This window comes from Phodopus roborovskii, unplaced genomic scaffold (genome assembly GCF_943737965.1).
Source record: "Phodopus roborovskii unplaced genomic scaffold, PHOROB, whole genome shotgun sequence".
In the NCBI taxonomy this organism is placed as follows: Eukaryota; Metazoa; Chordata; class Mammalia; order Rodentia; family Cricetidae; genus Phodopus; species Phodopus roborovskii.
The window spans coordinates 6164416-6184993 of NW_026125295.1; the positions used below are offsets into that span (position 1 = coordinate 6164416).

The 20578-nt window shown below is 38.0% G+C and overlaps 1 protein-coding gene across 1 annotated transcript in view; it reads right to left on the reverse strand.

Annotated features, from left to right (window-relative positions):
• Zcwpw2 (zinc finger CW-type and PWWP domain containing 2) overlaps positions 1 to 20578 on the reverse strand; it is an 84266-nt gene that overhangs the window by 22496 nt on the left and 41192 nt on the right. The window contains exons 5-6 of the mRNA XM_051173590.1: positions 13142 to 13200; positions 11595 to 11662 (exon numbers count right to left, since the gene is read on the reverse strand). Of these exons, the coding sequence (XP_051029547.1) occupies positions 11595 to 11662; positions 13142 to 13200 (127 nt within the window). The remainder of the gene's footprint in view (positions 1 to 11594; positions 11663 to 13141; positions 13201 to 20578) is intronic.

Sequence of the window (20578 nt, forward strand, 5' to 3'; positions counted from 1 at the left end):
AGAAAAATGGCAAACATCAGGCTAAAGTGAACTCAGGTTATGGTAAGGTGTGTCACTGCTAGGTTCACTGTGATCTCTGTTGCAAGCAATCTGGGAAAGTGTCTGCACACCTTTCGTTCAAAGGAAAGACAGAGCAATGGAGGACTGCATCAGCTGGCCAGGGCGCTTAACAGCTTGACTGATGTTGATTTCTGCATCCAGAGCAGCAGGAGGCTTACTTTTCTATAAGTATTTCTATATTGTAAGCTGAAATTCAAAAATAATTCTCAAGAAATGGCAGTTCCTGTAATCTACAGACTCAGTTATCAGAACTGGTCAATGATATCCTCCAAAGTTGGAGACAGAGCGAATGCCTTCGCTGACTGTAGAACCAATCATCTCCTATCTGTGGTGATTATCCTGTAATTTCCTGACTTGTTTCAAATCACTGTTGAGAGTAGAAAGGGAGAAGGAGGGAGATGGGGATAGAGAAAGAGAGAGAAAGGGGGAGAGGGAGAGAGAGAGACAGAGAGAGAGAGAGAGAGAGAGAGAGAGACCCCATCTGGCACAGCACATCTGAGGCAGGAAGATAAGCAATAGTAACATCCGAGTTTGAAAGACAATTAAGGTGAGGAACTGGGGCACAGGTTCCCTTCTAGTCATAAAACCAGGGCTGACTCCACCCTTTCTGGAAGCCATGGCAACAGCAGCTCCCTTGCACGTTGTCCTCACAAGGTTATCTCTCTTCCCTTTTCTTGACATCTTCTAGAGAGAAGCCACACTGAAATGACTAAATTGGCAAAGACTTGCTGGCTCTGGAAGGAATATAAGTATTGTATGTCCACGGTTAAAGTGTTAGCTGCTAAATAACCTCTCTACAATTATAGGACCTAGAAGGCCTGGTTGCTTCAGATTACACCACACTATGAAATGCTTCTCCTTTTCTTTTAGTTCTATGGGTCAAACAGCACAAAGCATGCCACTTGCTATGAAACTTAATTTGCAGAAAAGAATGACTGTCTATCGAGCAATAGGAAGTAGCTCCAGAAGGCCATGGAACTCTGATGTACCAGCTGGAGATGAGAAAAGGAGACATGTGCCCTTGAACTACAGAGGCCACTCGGCATGAGAAGTCAGCCCTCACAGGAGTGCACTGTCCCTTCTTACTCTCCCTCTCTAATAAGAGCTCTGTGTGTCTAAATTCTCTGACTGGGTGCTTTGAGGCTGGCATACTCTTTAAATTCATTTACTGGCCCTTGAATAAACATGATTTATTTCCCACCAGGTCTCCTTTCTGAAGAACTGGCTTTCAAGCAACAAGCACTGGACCCGAGACCCAGGGTACTATAAAGAAATGGGATATAGTTGTTTGAGAGGAGATTGCTCTAAGTGCTATCCTCTGAACAAAATGCCACCATCGTCATGAGATCATCATGCCTTCTTGTAAGAGTCTATCCCTATGAGCCTGTTGATGTTGGTAATCCCTCCATAAGGAGAGGGTGGGAAGGGTCATTGGTCCTAACTTGAGTGCCCAGCCATTCCACCTAGGCATTTCTATATAATACTGCCCTATTTGCACATGGCTTTGGAGTCTCAGGCTATAGAGTATATAGGCTGGGAAAAACTGTGGGAATCTGAGCTCCAACTCTACATCGGTGGAAAATCCATCAACCACACTCAGTGAACTGTCCAGTAATGACAGCTTTGGGGTCACCCATGTTTCTGTCGGTAACCCCTTCCCCTGCTCTGTAAGTGAGCTCAGTAAATGCATTTGTTCCCAGAGTGAATATTACTTTGATTTCTTGTTGAGACCTTTGGAGGAGGTAATAGCATTGTTCACATCTCACCCTGCCCTGAGGGAAGGAATTTTAGCAATAGGGATCCACAGGAATATTGATAGAAAGTGTTTTTGTTGTTCTTTGATTGCTATTGGGTATTTATTTTTATTTGCTTTTTTCTCATTTTATCTGTTCTTTGAGAATCTTGTACAATGTGTTTGATAAAATCCACTGCCTCCCCCACTCCTTCTAAATCTATCTAACCATTCTACCCACCCAACTCTGCCCCCATCATGCTCTGGTAGGGGTGGCCTTCACTGGAGGGTGGTATCTAACCACCCTGCCCACACTGTTAAAGAAAACTGACTCTCTCCCTCCCAGAGCTTTCAGTTGTTAGAGCTCCTTACCTAGGAGCAAGACTTCATGTCCACCCTCCCTCTATGTTCTGGAATATTGTCTGTCATGAGCCTGTACTTGCTTTGTGCATGATGTCTCAAACTGCTGTGTAACTGTAGGTGGGGTTTTTCTGTGTCCCAGGAATCACTCCCAAATAGCCACAAGAGACTTAATATAAATTATAAGTGCTCAGTTGATAGCTCAGTCCTGTTACTAACTAGCTTTTACAACTTAAATAAACCCATTTCTATTAATATATGTATTGCCATGTGGTTTGTGGCTTCACCTGTCCTCCAGCATGTCTTGCTCCCCGCCCCCCCGTGTCTCCTGGTGATTCCACTGACTCCACCCCCTCATCCATCAGTTTGCCATTGCCACTTAACTTTATCCTGTCCAGCTACTGGAGGATCAGCATGTTTATTAATTCAAACATAGCAACACATAGTCAAACGTGTAAAGGAATATTATTAACCAACGAGAGTAATATGTATTCACAGTGTACAGAAGGATCATTCCACATGTAACAGTTTGCTTGTAGTCATCCAGCACAACTGGCTCTTGGGATTTTTTTGTTCCTTCTTCCATGATCCCTGAGCCTTGCCTGCATGGGTGTGGTACAGAGATCCCATTTAGGCTTGGGGATTCCACAGTCTCTTAAAGGTGGTGATTATTTAGTTTCCCTCACAGGGTCTCATGTGTCCCTGGCTTGCCTCAGTGTAGCTGAGGATGAACATAAGAGTCATGTGCCACCACATCAAGCTAATTCTGGGCATGGGATCCTGGGCTTCATGATTGCTGGGTGAACGGTCTACTAAAAGAGCCATATTCCCAGTCCCAAGGAATGTTAAGAATGAGAAAGGACCACTGCTTGCTGAGAAAGAACAAATGGATTGGTCTAGCAACTAATGTTCTTAAATGTTGATGATGAACTGAAGGACTAAAATTGATTAGCTGAATGTTTTCACATCTTTACAGGGAAATCATGCCTGATAGTATTAACCTAGCCAACTATCATGGCTAGTGAGGTCATGGGTCTTACAGGATAAATTACTATTACCACTTTCCTCAACCAATATAACCCAGCCATTAGCTGACCAAAATTAACCATAGAGGTTTGGAGGACTGCAGACAGAGAGGACACAGGAAGTAGTAAGGAAGAGCGGGGATAGGACCTCAGCCCCTTTTTGGTCTAACCAAAGAGGTAGGAAGTGACTATAGATGCTCCCTTGCTTCTCTGATCATTCAGACTTTTACCCTGATACCTGACTCCCAAATTTTTATTGATAAGATTAATTAGATTAACACTTTACCTGGCATCCAACTTGGAGAAGGAATTCACCAGATAGGATTGTGAAACAGAAGAGAAACGGCCCAAGGTTATTAATAAAAAAAAAAAAAAAATCAACCTTAATTTATCCAATTACATTCAAGAATGACCACACAAGGCTATTCAGAAGTTAACTGAATAGAAATGTTAGATGTGAAGAGATTTAAGGAAGCAATAGTTTCATATAGTATACATTCACCTCTTGTGAAACAGATGTTAAATTCATGGTCAACTAATAACAAAATTATTCCACAAGACTGGAAAGATTTAGTTACAGCAGTATTGGAAACTGGTCCTCAGTTACAGTAGGAGAATCTGTGGTAATATCATTCTTACAAAAAAAAAAAAAAAAAAAAAAAAAAACAAAAACAAAAAACAAACAAAAAAAAAAAACATGAAGCTAGGGCTATTGAACAGTGAGGTAAGGTTAGAGGTCATGAGATTTCCAAAGATCAAATACTCAGAGAGGGCTGTTAGGCTGATGTACAAAGACAGGTTACATCTGATGATCAAAGCTTGTCATACAGCAGCTTTGAATTCTTGGGGGCAAGATTCACAAACCAGGAAAAAGCACTGAACTATTTACTAAGATTATACAAGGCCCAAAAGAAGCCTTCAGTGAATTTTTACAAAGATTTACTTCAGTTGTAAGAAAGGGAAAATCAAAACCAGAAGTTAGGCAAATGTTAGTTGCATCTTTGGCTTTTGAAAGTACTAATTCACAATGCAAAAACATAATTGGGCCTTTAAAGATAAGATCAGCACCATAGAAGAATAGATCTGAGAGATACAGTCAATAATCAATCTTATAACCATGATGTTGCTTGGATAGGAGAGATGATTTCAAAAGGCTTAAAGAAATATTAAAATGTAAAATGTTTTAATTGTGGTAAACAAGGTCATCTAAAAAGAAATTGTAGTCAAGGCATTCCTAGAAACAATATTTTTCCTATCCATAACCCAAAAAGAAGGTCCTAGCCTTCCAAAGTATGCAAAAGGTATGAAAAAGGCCGACAATGAACAATTAATTCAGATCAACAAGATCAGACAAGTTAACTATTTGCCATTCATAAATGCCTTGGGGGAGGTTCTTACAGGCCCCTATGTCAAATTTGGTTCAATCATTCCCTGTCACCATGAGAGAAACTCCTCCCCAGGGCAATTAAAGAATTAAAGGACCTACCAGGCCATAATGTGATATATATATATATATATATATATATATATATATATATATATATATCACTGCTCTGAATCATAAAACAGCTTTAGAAGATGAAACAAAATTTCAGGAGAAACCATAAAGCAAATATTTTGACAAACTTCTACAAATGATCAAAGACCAGAGTTAAAATATGAATAATTGACATTGTAATTGAGGGTTTTATGGACATGGGGCAAATGTAACAATAATTGCACCAGAATATTGGCATCCAAATTGGACTGTTCAGGAGGTAAATGTTCAGCTTTTATTTACTAGAACTAAAAGCATGAGATACATCAAATGCATAGAGCCAGAAGAACAGTGAAGAAAATGAAAGCCATATGTGGTTAACATAGCAATGAATTTATGGGGATGTGCTTTGCTACAGCAATGGAATACCCAGATTAATATTCTCCCAATCTCAAAAACAAACCATAAACTAATGCATGATTCTGAGAAAAATATTAAAAGGTATTATCAAGAGTAGTCACTGGCCAATCAAGTTGTACAAGAACAGGGCACAACAGCTGCTTACCTTTCCTAGGTACCAACAGCCCTACCTTTAAAATGGTTATTGAACAAACCTCCATGTGTGAAACAAATGAAAAATTACAGGCCTTAGAACATCTGGTACAGAAGCAGCTAAATGCTCAACATACTGGAGAATTGACCAGTACTTGGAGTTCTCCTATATTTGTCATTAAAAAGAAATATGGAAACTAGAGGATGCTAACAGATTTGAGAGCCATAAAGAAAGCAATTCATCCAATGGGTTCTCTAGAACATAGAATTCCTCTGCCTTCTCTATTAGCCAAATGATGGTCTGTTATAGTGGTTGATTTAAAAGACTATTTCTTCACTATACCTTTGTAGGAATAGAATAGAGAAAAGTTTACCTTCACAGTGCCTACTTATAATAATTTTCAGCCTGTTAAAAGATATCAGTGGAAATTTCTTCCACAAGGAATGTTAAACAGTCCCACCCTGTGCCAGCATTTTGTATAACAATCTTTGGAAATTATTGATAAACAGTTTCCTCAATCTATATTTTACCATTACATGGATTATATCTTACTATCTAATTCAAATGTAGATAGCTTACAGAAAATTCTTGAATAAGTAAAGAAAACTTTGCCTTGTTGGAGATTACAAATAGCTCCTGAAAATGTACAAAGAGGGGATTCTACTAATTATTTAGGCTATAAAATAGATTTACAAAACACTCAACCCCGATAAGTACAAATCAGGAGATAACAATTGTAGACTATTAAAAGATTTTCAAAAAAAAATCTTGGGAGATATTAACTGGTTACAGCCCACAATTTAATCGAGAACTCAAAAAACTAAGTAATTTATTCCAACTTTTACAAGGTAGTAAGAACTTAAATAGTCCAAAGAAAATTAACAGCTGAGGTTGAGAGAGAAGTGGCTTTGGTAGAAAGGAAATTTTAGGATGCACATATTGCACACATGGATCATTTGGATCCAGAGCTTGATTATATTCTGGTTATTTATTTTATTTCACTCTCTATGCATTCCTATACAGGAATCTTAATGCAGAGAGAAGATAATATCTTAGAATTGATATTTTTGGCACACAAACAGAGTAAAGAATTAAAGACCTATGTAGAAAAGGTTTCTGAGCTGATTCTAAAAGAAAATTTGAGACTTTATCAATTAGCAGGAATAGACCCAGCAGAAATTGTAGTACCTTTTACTAATGCTAATTTTTTTTCACTATGGGCAGAAAATCAATATTGACAAAGAGCTTGTAATAACATTTTGGGAGAGATTAACAACAAATATCCCAAAGAGAATTCAGTTTATAACGAGAATTAATTAGATCCTTCCTCACATTGTTGAGGGAACACCAATTTCTGGAGCTCCTACATTCTATACGGATTGAAAAAAAAATCAGAAAAATCACATTATAAGTCAGGTAGTTTAAGTAAAGTGGCTCAAACCCCTTATGGTTCTGTTCAAAAGTTGGAATTATATGCTATATGCTATTCTTATGGTGTCATTAGATTTTCTATAAACTCTTAATATATTTACTGACACTCAGTATGCAGAGTTATTTTATATATTTAAATTGCTGAATTTATTCCAGATGATTCAGAATTGATTTTTTATTTGTTGAATTACAAGAAATAATCAGAAATAAAAACATCACTTATATATAACACATATCAGATCCCATACAGGCCTACCAGGTACTCTAGCACAAGGTAGTAAATGTGCTAGAAGCCTCAGAATTTCATAAGAAACAACATGTTAATGGCAAGGGGTTGAGAAAGGATTTTCCCATCACCTGGCAACAAGCCAAGGAAATTATAAGGAAATGTCCTTCTATTTCTTCGTATAACCAAATTCTACTACCTGCAGGAAGTAATCCAAAGGAATGAAATCTGGCAGATGTATGTGTTTCATTTTGCAAAATTTGTAAAATTAAAATATATGCACCATACAATAGATGCATATCCAGAATTTCAATGATTTGAGTTCTGAAAAGGCTCATTCTATAATGGCATATTTGTTAAACATTATGGCCATCATGGGGATACCTGTACAAATTAAGACTGACAATGTTCTAGCAAATGTCTCTACTAAAATGTAAATGTTTTTTTGCATATTACAACTAAAGCACATTATAGGTATATAGCACAATCATACAAGGCAAGCAGTTATAGAAAGATCTAACCAAACTCTATAAGCTATGCTTAATAAACACAAAGGGGTAATAAAGATCCCCAGAGATAGATTGCATAATATTTTATTAACTTTAACTTTTCTGAATGCTAATGAGAAATGAATGACAGCTGTGGAGAAACATTGGATAGTAGGAAAAACTGCTGAACTAAATAAATTCACATACTTTAAAGATGTGTTGACCTCAGAGTGGAAACCAGGATATGTGTTACATTGGGGAAGGGGTTTTGATTTTGTTTCCACAGGAGAAGAAATTGAAAAAGATTCAGTTTGAACAAGTGCGCCCTCTTGATTAAAAGAGGTGACAGTTCATCATCAAACCATTCAATATAAACAAACTTATAAGATTAATAAATGCTTTTCATTTAATCAGATATAACTTGGCAAAAGAGAAACTTCCCAAGGTTAGGGCTGGGACAGGGTATTGTTTTTGTCTTTCCAGGAGAATTAAGGCATCCAGCTAATGAATCTGAAGACCATTGGTCAAATGAGACATCTGAAGAAAAATGATGAATCATCCAAACAAAAATTGTCCCAAGAAAAAGAGTAGATTGGCCTAGTGGTATATTACATCCCCAATAGGGTAAAATTTCATCTATCTTCCCAAATGCTTGTTTCTCTACAGACATATGATGCTAATGGTCTTTTTGTAGTCACAGTCCAATTAAAAATTAAAGCTAGCTTCGGAGTTGGGTTATGGCTCTCTCTTTCTCTTAATCCAAGCATGCATGTTAAAAGGAAAATTCAAAATCTCTGTCTCATATCAGAAGAACCACCTGATATGGGACAGAATAAAAATCCAAAATTAAGGGACTATATACTATTGCCACTAACCTCAAATTTTTTAGTTTTATTTTGACTCTTTAAAACTTTTAAGGTATAAATATTTTATATATATACATATATATATATATATACATATACATATATATGTGCCTGTGTGTGTAAATATAAATATGTATGTGTATATATATGTATATATACACATACATATATGTTTTAAACTTTTTGTCATGGTATTAATGATAATATAGAGAACTGATTCTAGCAAAAGGCTTCATCTAGCTTTCTATATATGATTTCACATTTAGGTCTCTGTCAGTTAGTTAGGAATTAAGTTTTTGTACTGTGGATGTACATAGCAAATAATGGTCCTTTTACCTCTTCAAGATCTGCTTAAAATGTTTTAACTTTTCTACAGTGAACCGTGACCATGCCTAACAGTGGGCTTTGAAGTCTCCAAAAGGAGGATGGGGCCCTATAATGATGATTCCACGTGTGTTGTGGTAATGCCACTAAGCTGACAAATACCACCCAAAGATCAGTTTGGGCTACAAACGTTTGCTCAGGACAATTTCAAAGTGGCTAGCTGAGATGGTCTAGCTTTACTGACTACTCTAGCTAGGACTTGAGATAAGCCCTGAACTTTCCCATTACACAGACACTGAATCTCAAATGATACAACTGTTCTCCCAGAACTTGACAATTGTCTCATTTTTTCAGGGTCCACTAAAGGTGCTGTGGTCCCCAGGCAACAGGATGTAATTTTAAGAATATAATGCTCACATTCCCAAGAGGTGGAGTGGGTGGTTCTTGTTTATTCAATGGGTTATATGTGATTATGTATGATTATTTAAAACTTGCCTTAAGATTCAAAAAGCAAAGTCATCCTCAAGCTATAGAGATCAGGCAGTGTTGGTACACAACTTGAATCCCACCAGCCATTGCTGACAGGAATGATATGGCTGGGCAGAGAAAGAAAGATAAGGAGGAGGAGACAGGATCTGAGATCCCTTTGCCTCTGAGGATTTGTGGAGACAGGATTGCCTTTTCAACTGGTTAGAGGTAGGGTCTACTGGCTTGGCTACTTTGTTTCTCTGAACTCCAGCTTGAAGCTGGGTCTTTTAATTATTGTGTTACAATTATGGATATATGACATCATTCAGGGGGGTTTCCTGGTAATGTCCAGGAAAAAAGCTGAACAAAGATTAGATTCAGGGATCCCTTTCTAAAATAGGGGGGGGTATAGAAAAGGGTAGATTACTGAATCTACTTTATTTGGGGGGGGTCAAGACAGGGTTTTCTCTATCTCTGTACTGCTTTGGAAGCTGTCCTGGAATTAGCTCTATAGACCAGGCTGGCCTTGAACTATAGAGATCTACCTACCTCTGCCTACAGAGTGCTGGGATTAAAGGCATGTGCCACCAACTGAATCTACTTTTAAAACAAACAGCAACTACTAGTTATTATTACAAACTATTTAGGATAATAAAGAAATGTAGGTTAGTAGTTACTCACCTATTATAATCAAACGTGAGGTCATGTTATGCATGTTTTCAAAGTCAAATAGAGATATATTTTAGACAGGTCGTCTTCAAACACTCATAGAGCTACAGAATATGTCAGTTAAGATGTTTTAATAACGTAAGATTCTTTTTCTTATGACGATGAAACATGACTGCTCCTGGCAGCACCAATCTACTTCAAAGATTAGGGGCACTAAGAAACTTCATGTGGAGCTTACTTTTTGTGGCAAAAGTTAGTCACTGGGCAAGAAATTGCTCTTGCCTTGACTGATGACAGTTGCTGTCTAATTTGAACAAGCAGGACCCAAAAGAAAGTGACTGCTGAATTTTGCCAAGACAGGTGGGGCAGCCCTTCAAAATCTGCTTCACAGAAAAATCTGACAGATGTTCTAGGCCTGTAGGCTGAAGACAGATGCCCCAATATTACAGAGGAACCTTGGGTGACTGTCTACACAGCCAGCTGTCTCTGTCATTTATTAGGTCTGGAAGTTGTTTGCTCTGTACTTCTTGTTTACTCAGATAATATTATTTCCTTCTCCGGTCTCTGAGGGAGTTGAAGACTAGATGGTTATAGTTTACCTTGTTACCAAATTCAGAAAAAATACTCACAAAAGTGGTGTAAGTGTATAACATTGAGAGACATAAATAGTTTTGGGATGATAAATAAAGTTAGGATAGAAAGTGAATTAGGTACAACACTTCAGACGCACCAAGATAGGACAAATAATGAAGTACTTTCTTTGATTTTGTCTAATTAAAATGGACTAGACATTGTTATTGTAATTATTGCCCTTATATTTGCTTATACTTGTTGTACTTATTGTATATAGTTTTACTATGTTAGGTAAAACTTTTGTTTTTTTATTCAGACAAAAAGGGGAAGATGATGTGTGATATTTTCATTATGTTCTGATAAATAAAGCTTGCTTGGAGTTAGAGCCACTAGTTGACCAAAATTAACCATTGAGGTTTAGAGGATTGCAGACAGAAAAGAGACAGGGAGTAGTAAGGAGGGGCAGGGAGAGGCTCTCACTCAGCTTCTTTATGGTCAGAAGAATCAAGCATGGATGCTCCCTTGCTTCTCTGGTCGTTCAGATTTTTACTCTGATACCTGACTCCTGATTTTTTTATTAATAAGATTAGTCAGATTCATAATTCACATAAAATGAAATTAAATTTGCCTTGATCATAGTTTTTTATCACAGCAATAGAAAAGTAACTGAGGCAATTAATTCAGCCTAGGATCCAGGCTGTTACTAGGTCCATTTTTTTCCCATTCTTTGGATTCCAATAGGTTTGAGATGGAGATGTCTGGGTTGAAGAACAGTTGCTAGCATTTTCTTCTACAGCTGTCAGTACTTTATTTTAAAACATTAAATATATGACAAATTCAGAGAAAATAGAAAAGCTCCCATTTGACATCAAAATGACCTACTTAGACTTTTACTCATATGCATGTACAATAGCTTTTTAAAAAAGAAAACAATTACACTCTTTATTCTTGTGTAATGTACCCTGACCGTAGCTTTCCCTCCCAGCTCCCAGTGCCCCCTTCTCCCCTTTCCTCTAGAGCCACTCCCAGCCTGTCTCCCCCTAGAGAAGAGCAGGCCTCCCAAGGACATGACCAAGGACATGGACCACATCAGAGCTGGGTGAGGGAACCCGGTAGGAGGAAAGGGGACCAAGAGCAGGCAAAGAGTCAGAGTCACCGCCACCCCCACTGTCAGGAGTGCCACAGAAACACCAACCCAAGCTTCTCAACGTGCACTGTGCATAGGACCCAGTGCAGACCTACACGCGCTCTGCACTGTTAGTTCAGTCTCTGTGAGACCCATGACCTACTTCAATCAACTATCCAGGCAAGGAAACTAAAACCATCTCAGGCCTTCACATACCTTTATTTTCCTTTGACAAGGCTTCATCGGAACACACATTTTCAACAGAGCATTTTAAAGCAGCATTCCTGAAAAAGGGTTTTGGCAGATTTAGTTTCAAAGAAGTGACCCCACGATAAGGCTATGCATGTGCACACACACAAGCATATACGTTTTACTGCACATATAGAAATGTGTATTTTTTTGTTAACTGTGTTCTGTGGCTGCATACGTCTCAATCTTTGGGTGTTTGTTCTTGTATGTCTCACACAGCACATTTCAGTACAGAAATCAGGGAACATAAAATAACTGTGCTTTCAGTAGCTACAAAGCACTGAGAAGCTAATCCAATGAGCACTTGCACAGGCTTCTTCATGCAATTGTCTTCCAAGAACTATTAAGTAATCACTGTTGTCATTATATAAGGAAGTTCAGGAACTGTGGCTACAAGAGGGAATGAGCGATTTGGGACCATAGGTAAACCACTGGCCATGACAGAACCTGTTCTGTCAGATGGCAAAGCCATACTTCTCATCACACTGTGCTGCCGATGAGAGACAGAAAACATCTGTGCAGATGCAGTTGCCAATCAGACGTTCCCATGAGTCAGTTCTTCACCTCTTCTTCAGACAGAATTACTGTAAATGCCCCCAGGGTGTGCAATGTGATTACATTCTGGGTTATAACTGAGGTAGGGCAAGCAAAGTCCACTTTTAGGAATTAGTTATCTAGCCAAGAATTGGTGGTGCACACCTTCAATATCAGCACTTGGGGGGTGCAGAGAAGCCCTGTCTCGAAAACAAACAACACAAAACAAACAACCAGAATTAGCTATCTGGTTGGTGGAGATACTTTTGCACAGGAATGACAACCTGAGTTCAATACCAAGACCCTGTAAGGTGGCCGGAAAGAACAGAACCGATACCGAAAAGTAAGTTATCCTCTGACCTCTCACACATGCACTCCAGATGTGCATGTCCCACATACATCACAAATACAAAACAAAATGAAATGAAATAAATAAGTAAACAAATAATTTTAAAGTGGCTTTCTTCTGCAAAGACATGCAAGTGTCTGCCTCTCCCTGCGAGCGGGACCTAGGGCAGCCCGTCATATACTGGAAAACGCATGCTAAGGCAAGCTCAATGAGAGGAATGCAGGGTTGTTATCACTGGCTGATCACTTTATCATGGACGTTTGACACTGGCTTGTCTTACCTATTTTAAGCTAAAAATCATTTATACATGGGTGTTTTGCATGATAGTGATCTTTAAAAGTTTAACAGTTTTATAGGACTATAACACTTCTCCAGACAAGTATGGTAGCTGCAATCCCAGCATCTGAGAGGATGAAGCTTGTGTAGCCTAGGCTACACAGTGAAACCCTGTTGGAAAATAAAGCACAATCTTCTCTGCACTTCTAACTACTAACTTACTGATTCTTTCACAAAGGGTTAAGCACAGTATCCACCCAGTGAAGAAAAAAAATCAGGGAAAATGCCATACAACATTTAAATCCAATTTATACATCTCAATTGTATCCTAATACTTTAATTTCACAACACATACCTTTTCCTCTTTCTAACCTTGGGCGTTTTCTTTTCAGTATTAGTTTTGGAAACTTGCATCTATAAACAAATATCAAAATGAATTAGTTTATATTGCTTCAGATTTGCTCAATATACTAAAATGGGGTTATGTGGTTTAATAACTGAGCTGGATGTTGGCCCATGCTCCTAATCAAGACCTTTCTGTCCATCCCTCCACTGCACAGTCTCTGAAAAGGCCTTAATCTGCCATCGGCCAGGCTCCAGCAATAGTGGAATGGTCAGATATGGAGTTGCTGTTTTAAACATTCTCATACGCACCTTCACAAAACCATAAAAATGATAAGAAAATTTAAACAAGACTAATTTGTAAAGCAGTGAAAAACAAGGAATATTCATAATCCAAGATAATAAATACAAGAGGGAAAGGAATCAGACCATGGTGAAAAGTAAATAAATGATATTGAGTTATTCACAAAGAAAGAGATGTAATTAGGACATTTATAACTAATAGAAGAATTTAAAAAGTAACAATACAAAAGTTCCAGAAAAGTAATTGAAGGTTAATATGTTCGCACATACATATAACACTCCAAAGAAGAGGACTGCATTGTTTAACTTCTAGACTTGTTGGAATAACAAGAGGGAGTTTTAAAAACATGCAATCTGATAGAACCTAGGAAGAGAGGATGAGAGGAAAAAGAGAAAAAAAGTATTGTAAACAGAAAACATAAATTAAATCTTGTCCAGATATATTTATAATATGAAGTAATACAAAGAGATTCGAACTTTTAGACTGGTTCAAAACAAATGCAATATAATTTAAGCTAACGGGCTCTAAGATATAACAGCATGGCCATCAAAATGACAAATACTTTTTTGCACAGAAATCAATAATCAAAAACTTTAAATGGAAATGTGAGGGGTATAAAACAGTTTTGTAAAAGCAGAACCCACTTGGTCATGATTTCTCATTTTAAAACTTAAGACAAGATCCCATGACTCAGGACACTATGGTTTCAGCAGAAGGACAGAAGACACAGCCAGTGGAGTGCAGTTAGGGATTCAGAAGTGAATTCTTATATTAATAATAGTCAATTGATTTTCAACAATCAGGCTAATGAGCATGTAAGAAAATTCTCCTTCCTAAAAATGAAACTAGTACATGAAACTAGTACAGCTGAGTGCCTATATATATAATAAAGTTCAACCCTTACCCACATAATACATAAAACTTGATTTTAAATGGATTAAAGGTTTCAATGCAAGAGATGCCACTTTTAAAACTCTTGGGCGAAAACACAGAAGTAAGCCTTTATAACTTTGGTGTCGTTATTTTTTATTGTTGTGAAAACACCAGGACCAAGGCAAATTATAACAGAAAGCATTTAATTGGAGGCTTGCTTACACTTTCAGAGGGTTAGAGTCCATGATCATCATGGCAGGAAACAGGGCAGCAGACAGTCAGGCATGACGCTGCAGCAGTAGCTGAGAGCTTACATCTGATCCACAAGCAGGAGGGAGACAGAGAACTTGGAGAGGCTTAGGCTTCTGAAAACTCAAATTCCTCTCTCCAGCAACACACCACCTCCAAGAAGGCCACACCTCCTAATCCTTCCCAACAGTCCCACTAACTAGGGACCTAGTAATCAAACATATGAACTATGGGGCCCATTCAAATCACCTACTGAATTTAGTTGGTAGTGTCTTATATGTAATGTTAAAAATATAAACAACAAAAGAAAAATAGATAGGAGGCTATCAAGGTTAATGACTTGTGTGGTTTTAAAATACACCACCAAGAAAGAGAAGACAGTTCCTAAGATCAGAGAATATATTTTTAAATTATGTATATAATAATCAATAAGAATAAGACAAGTCAGTTATATGTGTACCTAATTTGAATGGACATTTATTTAAGGAAATACAGGGATGGCCAATAAGCACATGAAGAGCTAGTTAATAACGTTAGTTATCAGAGACATTAAAACTAAAATCACGGGGAAATACCAGTTCATGTTCAGTGGGATAGCTAGAAAGACAGACCTAGTGTTTGTGTTGACAAGTGTATAGTGAAAGTTGGAAAACGAACTAGCTACAAAAATTGTGAGGTGCACAACAACTGTTGAATAGTTTGAAAATTTCTCAATACCTCATAAATAAAGTTACCCTGTAACCTAGCAGCTCTACTCAAGAAAAATAAAGGCACTTATCTATGTAAGAACTTACACGCAATGTTTGTACCACCATTATTCACAACAAACTAGAAACAACACAGACGTCTATCAACAGATGAGAAAAGTGTGATATGCTAGTGCTTCCCTCTATTCATGACTGTGTTTCCTACAGTTTCAAAATAACTAGACTGAAACTATTACATGGAAATTTTTGGAAGTAACTTACTAATCAGCATCATTTTTACTACACCAGGTTGCTTTGATTTTTGTAACTTATTCTTACTCATCCTTACATGGTAAGTTTGTAAATTAAACGTCATCATAGGTATAAAAAGGAGAGATCATAGCTACACTGAGTTCCCTACTATCTGTAAGTTGAGGCTTTCACTAGGGTCTCAGAGTATATTCACAACAAATAAGGGATGGGAGACTATTACATATCCAAATATTATCCAGCCACTAAAAATAATAAAGACAAATAATATGTAAATTAATTTCAAATACTTATGCTAAGTAAGAAGCCAGACAAGACAGCTATAATGTTGTGCACCACCTTCTATCTGAAATGTACATAAATGGAAAATCCAGAGACAAAAAGTTGGCAAGTGACTGCTGGGAAATGGCAAAATGTAGAAGATGGACAGACTGCTAATGTAAAATGTGGCTTCAGTGATGAAAAAATAGTCTAAAATTACATAGTATTGTTGATCATACAACCTTGAATCTATGAAAAACTACTGCATATACACTTGTGAATAGTGGCTTATATGCCATATAAAATTTAACAGACATATAACTACAAAATTCATGACATGGAAAAGTTGAAATCTGGTGATATTTTGTTTGTGTCCTAACAAATAAAGCTTGCCTGAAGATCAGAGTGTGGAGCTAGCCGCTAATTAGCCAGAGGCCAGGCAGTGGTGGCATACACCTTTAATCCCAACATTTGGGAGGCAGAGGAAGATGGATCTCTGTGAGTTCAAGGCCACCCTGGGCTATACAAAATCGATCCGGTCTAAAAAGGAAACAGAGCCAGGTTGTGGCTCACACCTTCAATCTCAGTACTTGGGGGTCACAAGCCTTTAATCCCTGCACTAGGGAGGTGAAAACTGGAGTTTTTGGCTGGACAGAGAGGAATATAAGGCATGAGGAGACAGGAGCTCATTGCATTCAGTCTGAGGCTCACTCTCTCAGTCTGAGGTAGAGGTAAGAACTAGTGGCTGGCATCTCTGCTTCTCTGATCTCTCAGCTTTCACCCCTGATAGCTGACTCTGGGTTTTTATTATTTAAGACCAATTAGAACCTGTACTACACACAACACAATATAATCATCATTATTAATATTGCCAAGTTTAGTGATATTAATATCAGGAGAAAAGTAGATGTGAATTCAAAAGGCATAATTTAAGGAGAAAGTTTATTATGCAGTGTAATCTCATTTTTAAAATCTCAGCTTCAAAATATACAAAGTAAAATAACACAAAACTAAGTATTATTTAAGTGGTTCTAAAAATCCCTGTTTCACACACGTTTTTCACAGAGTGAAGTGCATATGTGAGATCAAGTCCTGCATGACAACTAAGAAAGTCTTCAGCTGGCAGGTAGAGGAGGCTCATTCTCTCGCAAAACCCATAGAAGATATTTGTCATCTATGTTATTGTCATTGCAGAGTCTAATGATTTGCACACACACCAGGCTTTTATTCCTGTTGGATAATACAGACTTCCTGCCATGCCTTGCAAGCAAGAAGACATTCATGAATGAGTGAATAAAGACGAGGAGAAAAGCAGCCTAAACATGAGCATCAGCATGAGAGCAGGAAGGCTAGTGACAGCTCAGTGGTAGGACATGCACTTAATATGTGCAAGGCACTAGATTAAATGTCCAGCAACTTCCCCAACTCGGCCAGATGTGGTGGTGTATGCCTTTAGTCCCTGCACTAGAGAGGTATCAGGGCTACACAATGAGTTCCATGTCAGCCAGGGCTGCACAGTGAGACCCTGTCTCCCCAAATAATAATAATAATAATAATAATAATAATAATAATAATAATAGTAGTAGTAGTAGTAGTAGTAGTAGTAGTAGTAGTGATGATGATGGTAATAATAATAATAAAGTAAGTATTTTTGATTTGGTCATGTAATGTACTTCATGAAACTGACCTTAAACTGCTCTTCAGAATTTAAGTGATTATCTCTTGAAATGATTGTTAGCTTCTTTTGCTTCTTGGCCTTTCTCTTTGATCTGTCAGTATGAGCAGTGTCTTAGACCACACTGCCTATTCCGTTCACTATTTCACTAACTTTGATTTTACTGATTTTAAATTAACTACAAGAACAGAACAATTGTAAATCAGATACTAACTGTTTGGAACCTAGAAGTACCATTTACATTGAACATTTAAAAGCATTAACTGTAATAAATGAAGGTTTAATTTAAGTATGTCTGACTTAGTAATCACTCAGGCAACTGGACAGAGGCATTAGGGAGTTCACGGAACAATGCCAAAGGCTAAGGGGTCTTTTTGTGACCTTTCCCCTCACAGTAATAGTCAAACATTCATTTCATTGCTCTGCTATCTAAATCATTGACTTGCATCTTCCAAGACACTACTAGAAATGTTATTTGATGTGACTGCTACCATTTTAAATTATCTGCAGTTGAGTATGAAATAAAAAATTACTACAAGAGTAAATAAGGAACAAGTTACTGGGGAAAAGTATTTCTATTTTTGTTTCCACAGAAAATGAAAAGATGTGGATTCCTTCCAGACTAATGTGGTTTGATCACGCCAGACCACCTGAAACAGAGTACAAGCTGATCCTACATTCCAAACAGCTGGACAAAACAGCCCTACAGACTACAGCCAGGATATCTGAATCTTCTTCGAATCCCCCAAGACAACACCCCTTACCAGCAGGAAGTAGTTTGGAAAGAACGACGCCCAAATTCCCAAATATTGTGTATAAATGTTTGTTTTCATTTAATTGGACTTTGTTATATAAAATTAAATAAAAATAAATAAATAATAAAAAAAATAAAAATAAAATATTACATCAAAAAAAAAGAGGAAGAGGAGAAAAAAAGGAAAAAAAAAGAGTAAATAAGACTACTATAACAAAATGAAACCACTCTATAGGTATCAATAGGAAGACACGCCATTAAATAGCCACCACAAAGTAGGCAAGTTTGTGTAAGAGGTTGTAAATTGCTCTCCTGCTTTGTTAAAGTTCATAGTAACTGTCTTACTTTGGTTGTTGCTCTAACTAAATACCTGACAAAGCATCTTAAGGGAGGAGGGGCTTGTTTGCTCTCTCTCATGATTTGAGGGGTGGCCATGATGGCAAGAGGCTTCCTGTTAGCAAGAGCACAGAGCTGGGACTCCTGCCCTCCACATATTTCTGGCAGAACAGGAAGCAGAAACTCAAGAGTCTCTCCTCCCTCATTGAACCTCGTCCTCCACAAAGCTGCACCATCTAATGGACACTCAGTCTCTTACCAGTCACCATTGGAGACCAAGGGTTCAAACATATGAGCCCATGGGGACGCAACACATTCAGACTCTACACTCAACTACTCAGTATTTGCCAAGTGCCTCGTGTCCCCTGCTCTGCGCCTGGCTGGGCATGACAGAATCTCACCATAGATGAACATTGGCAAAGTTATGTATCCCGTCTCTTCCATTTCTGTCCCCACTGTTGAACTGCCATTCATCCTGTAATACAGACCAGTGGTATTCAGAGCTAAGGACACAATGACACTGAGATACCAACCCCTGAGAGCTTGTTACAAGTGTAAATCTCATAGCCAGTCCAGGCCTATTTAATCAAGAGACCCTGTTTAAATAAGCTCTGACTCCAAAACAAACCGACCCGCCAACATACAACAGCACACAAGTGCCCATGACTTTCAATAAGCCTAAGTAGTGATTCTTTCTTCGCTGTATATCAAAAACAAGGAAATACGTGTATACAAAGAACAAGGGCCATAGACTGAAAAAGAAAAAGAAACTTGATTGTATGTATATATACACATATGCACACAGACACAAAACTAGATTTGTTAACTGGAATGGCAAGTGGCAGAATTGCCTTTAATTTTAAGTGGAAGAGAAAATCCCCATGAATTGTGCTGACATTAACTTTATATACTCTGACTTGACATTGTCCATTTCCCTTTGCCTTCTGACATCTAAATGAAAATGTGTCATGTTTGAAACAAAAGGAATCTTAAATCTGAAGATATAAAGCATAGATCTAACGTTTTGTTCTTATAGGAAGCATAATAGGTATTACAACCTTCTCTTGAGGGAAATTGCCAGCCAGTAATCACTAAGAGCTAGCTACCTTGGCAAACTTTCCAAAGGTGAATCTGCATGCTTTCAATAATGTGGACAAAATCTTTGTCCAAAAATATCCTACAAAAGTTTGCAGAGCCAGCATGCCCATTTCCCTTTGGAAAAGATGTCAGGGAGGCTCCATGGAGGAAGGATGAAAACCAGCTTCCTGCAGCAGGTATAAATGATTGCCAGAACTGAATGGCTAATACACTGCAATCTAGACAGACTACCTTCAGCATTTCCTTAAGAGGGAAGAGGGCTGACATGCTCATCTTCTGTCCCAATTTTGGGTCTACTCTCTTATTCTATTGTTTCTTTCTTTTTTTTTTTTTTTTTTTTTTTTTTTTTTTGGTTTTTTGAGACAGGGCTTCTCTGTGGCTTTGGAAGCTGTCCTGGAACTAGCTCTTGTAGACCAGGCTGGCCTCAAACTCACAGAGATCCACCTGCCTCTGCCTCTTGAGTGCTGGGACTACAGGTGAGAACCACCACTGCCCGGTGATTCTATTGCTTCTTACACATACATTACTCATCAAATAGCATATGCTAGCCAGGTCAATTTTCAGTAGAGTTTGGCATTCCCATGACCTCTGGACCACATCAGAGCCTAGTGCTTGGCACTGTGACTCATCAATACCTTGCTGTCTTCTGCTCTCTGCAGCTGCAATTAAACTCTGTAGGTTTCCTTGGTTGGGGGTCTTATCAGAGAGAACACTAGAATGTGCATCCAAGCAGTGAACAGAGGCACAGAATGGAATCCTCTCTAAAAATAGAAGCTGGCTACCAGCCCCACCTTGAACAGAAGCCACGAAGGACTTTCTATTAGCACCTCCAACTGTGGCTAAGGATGAGACTGGCATAAACCCTAAAGGGGCTCTATGAGTCAGTGTTTCTCTCAGAGGGTTTAAAGCCTTGTATTTAAATTTTCTAAGAGGTCTGTTCAGGG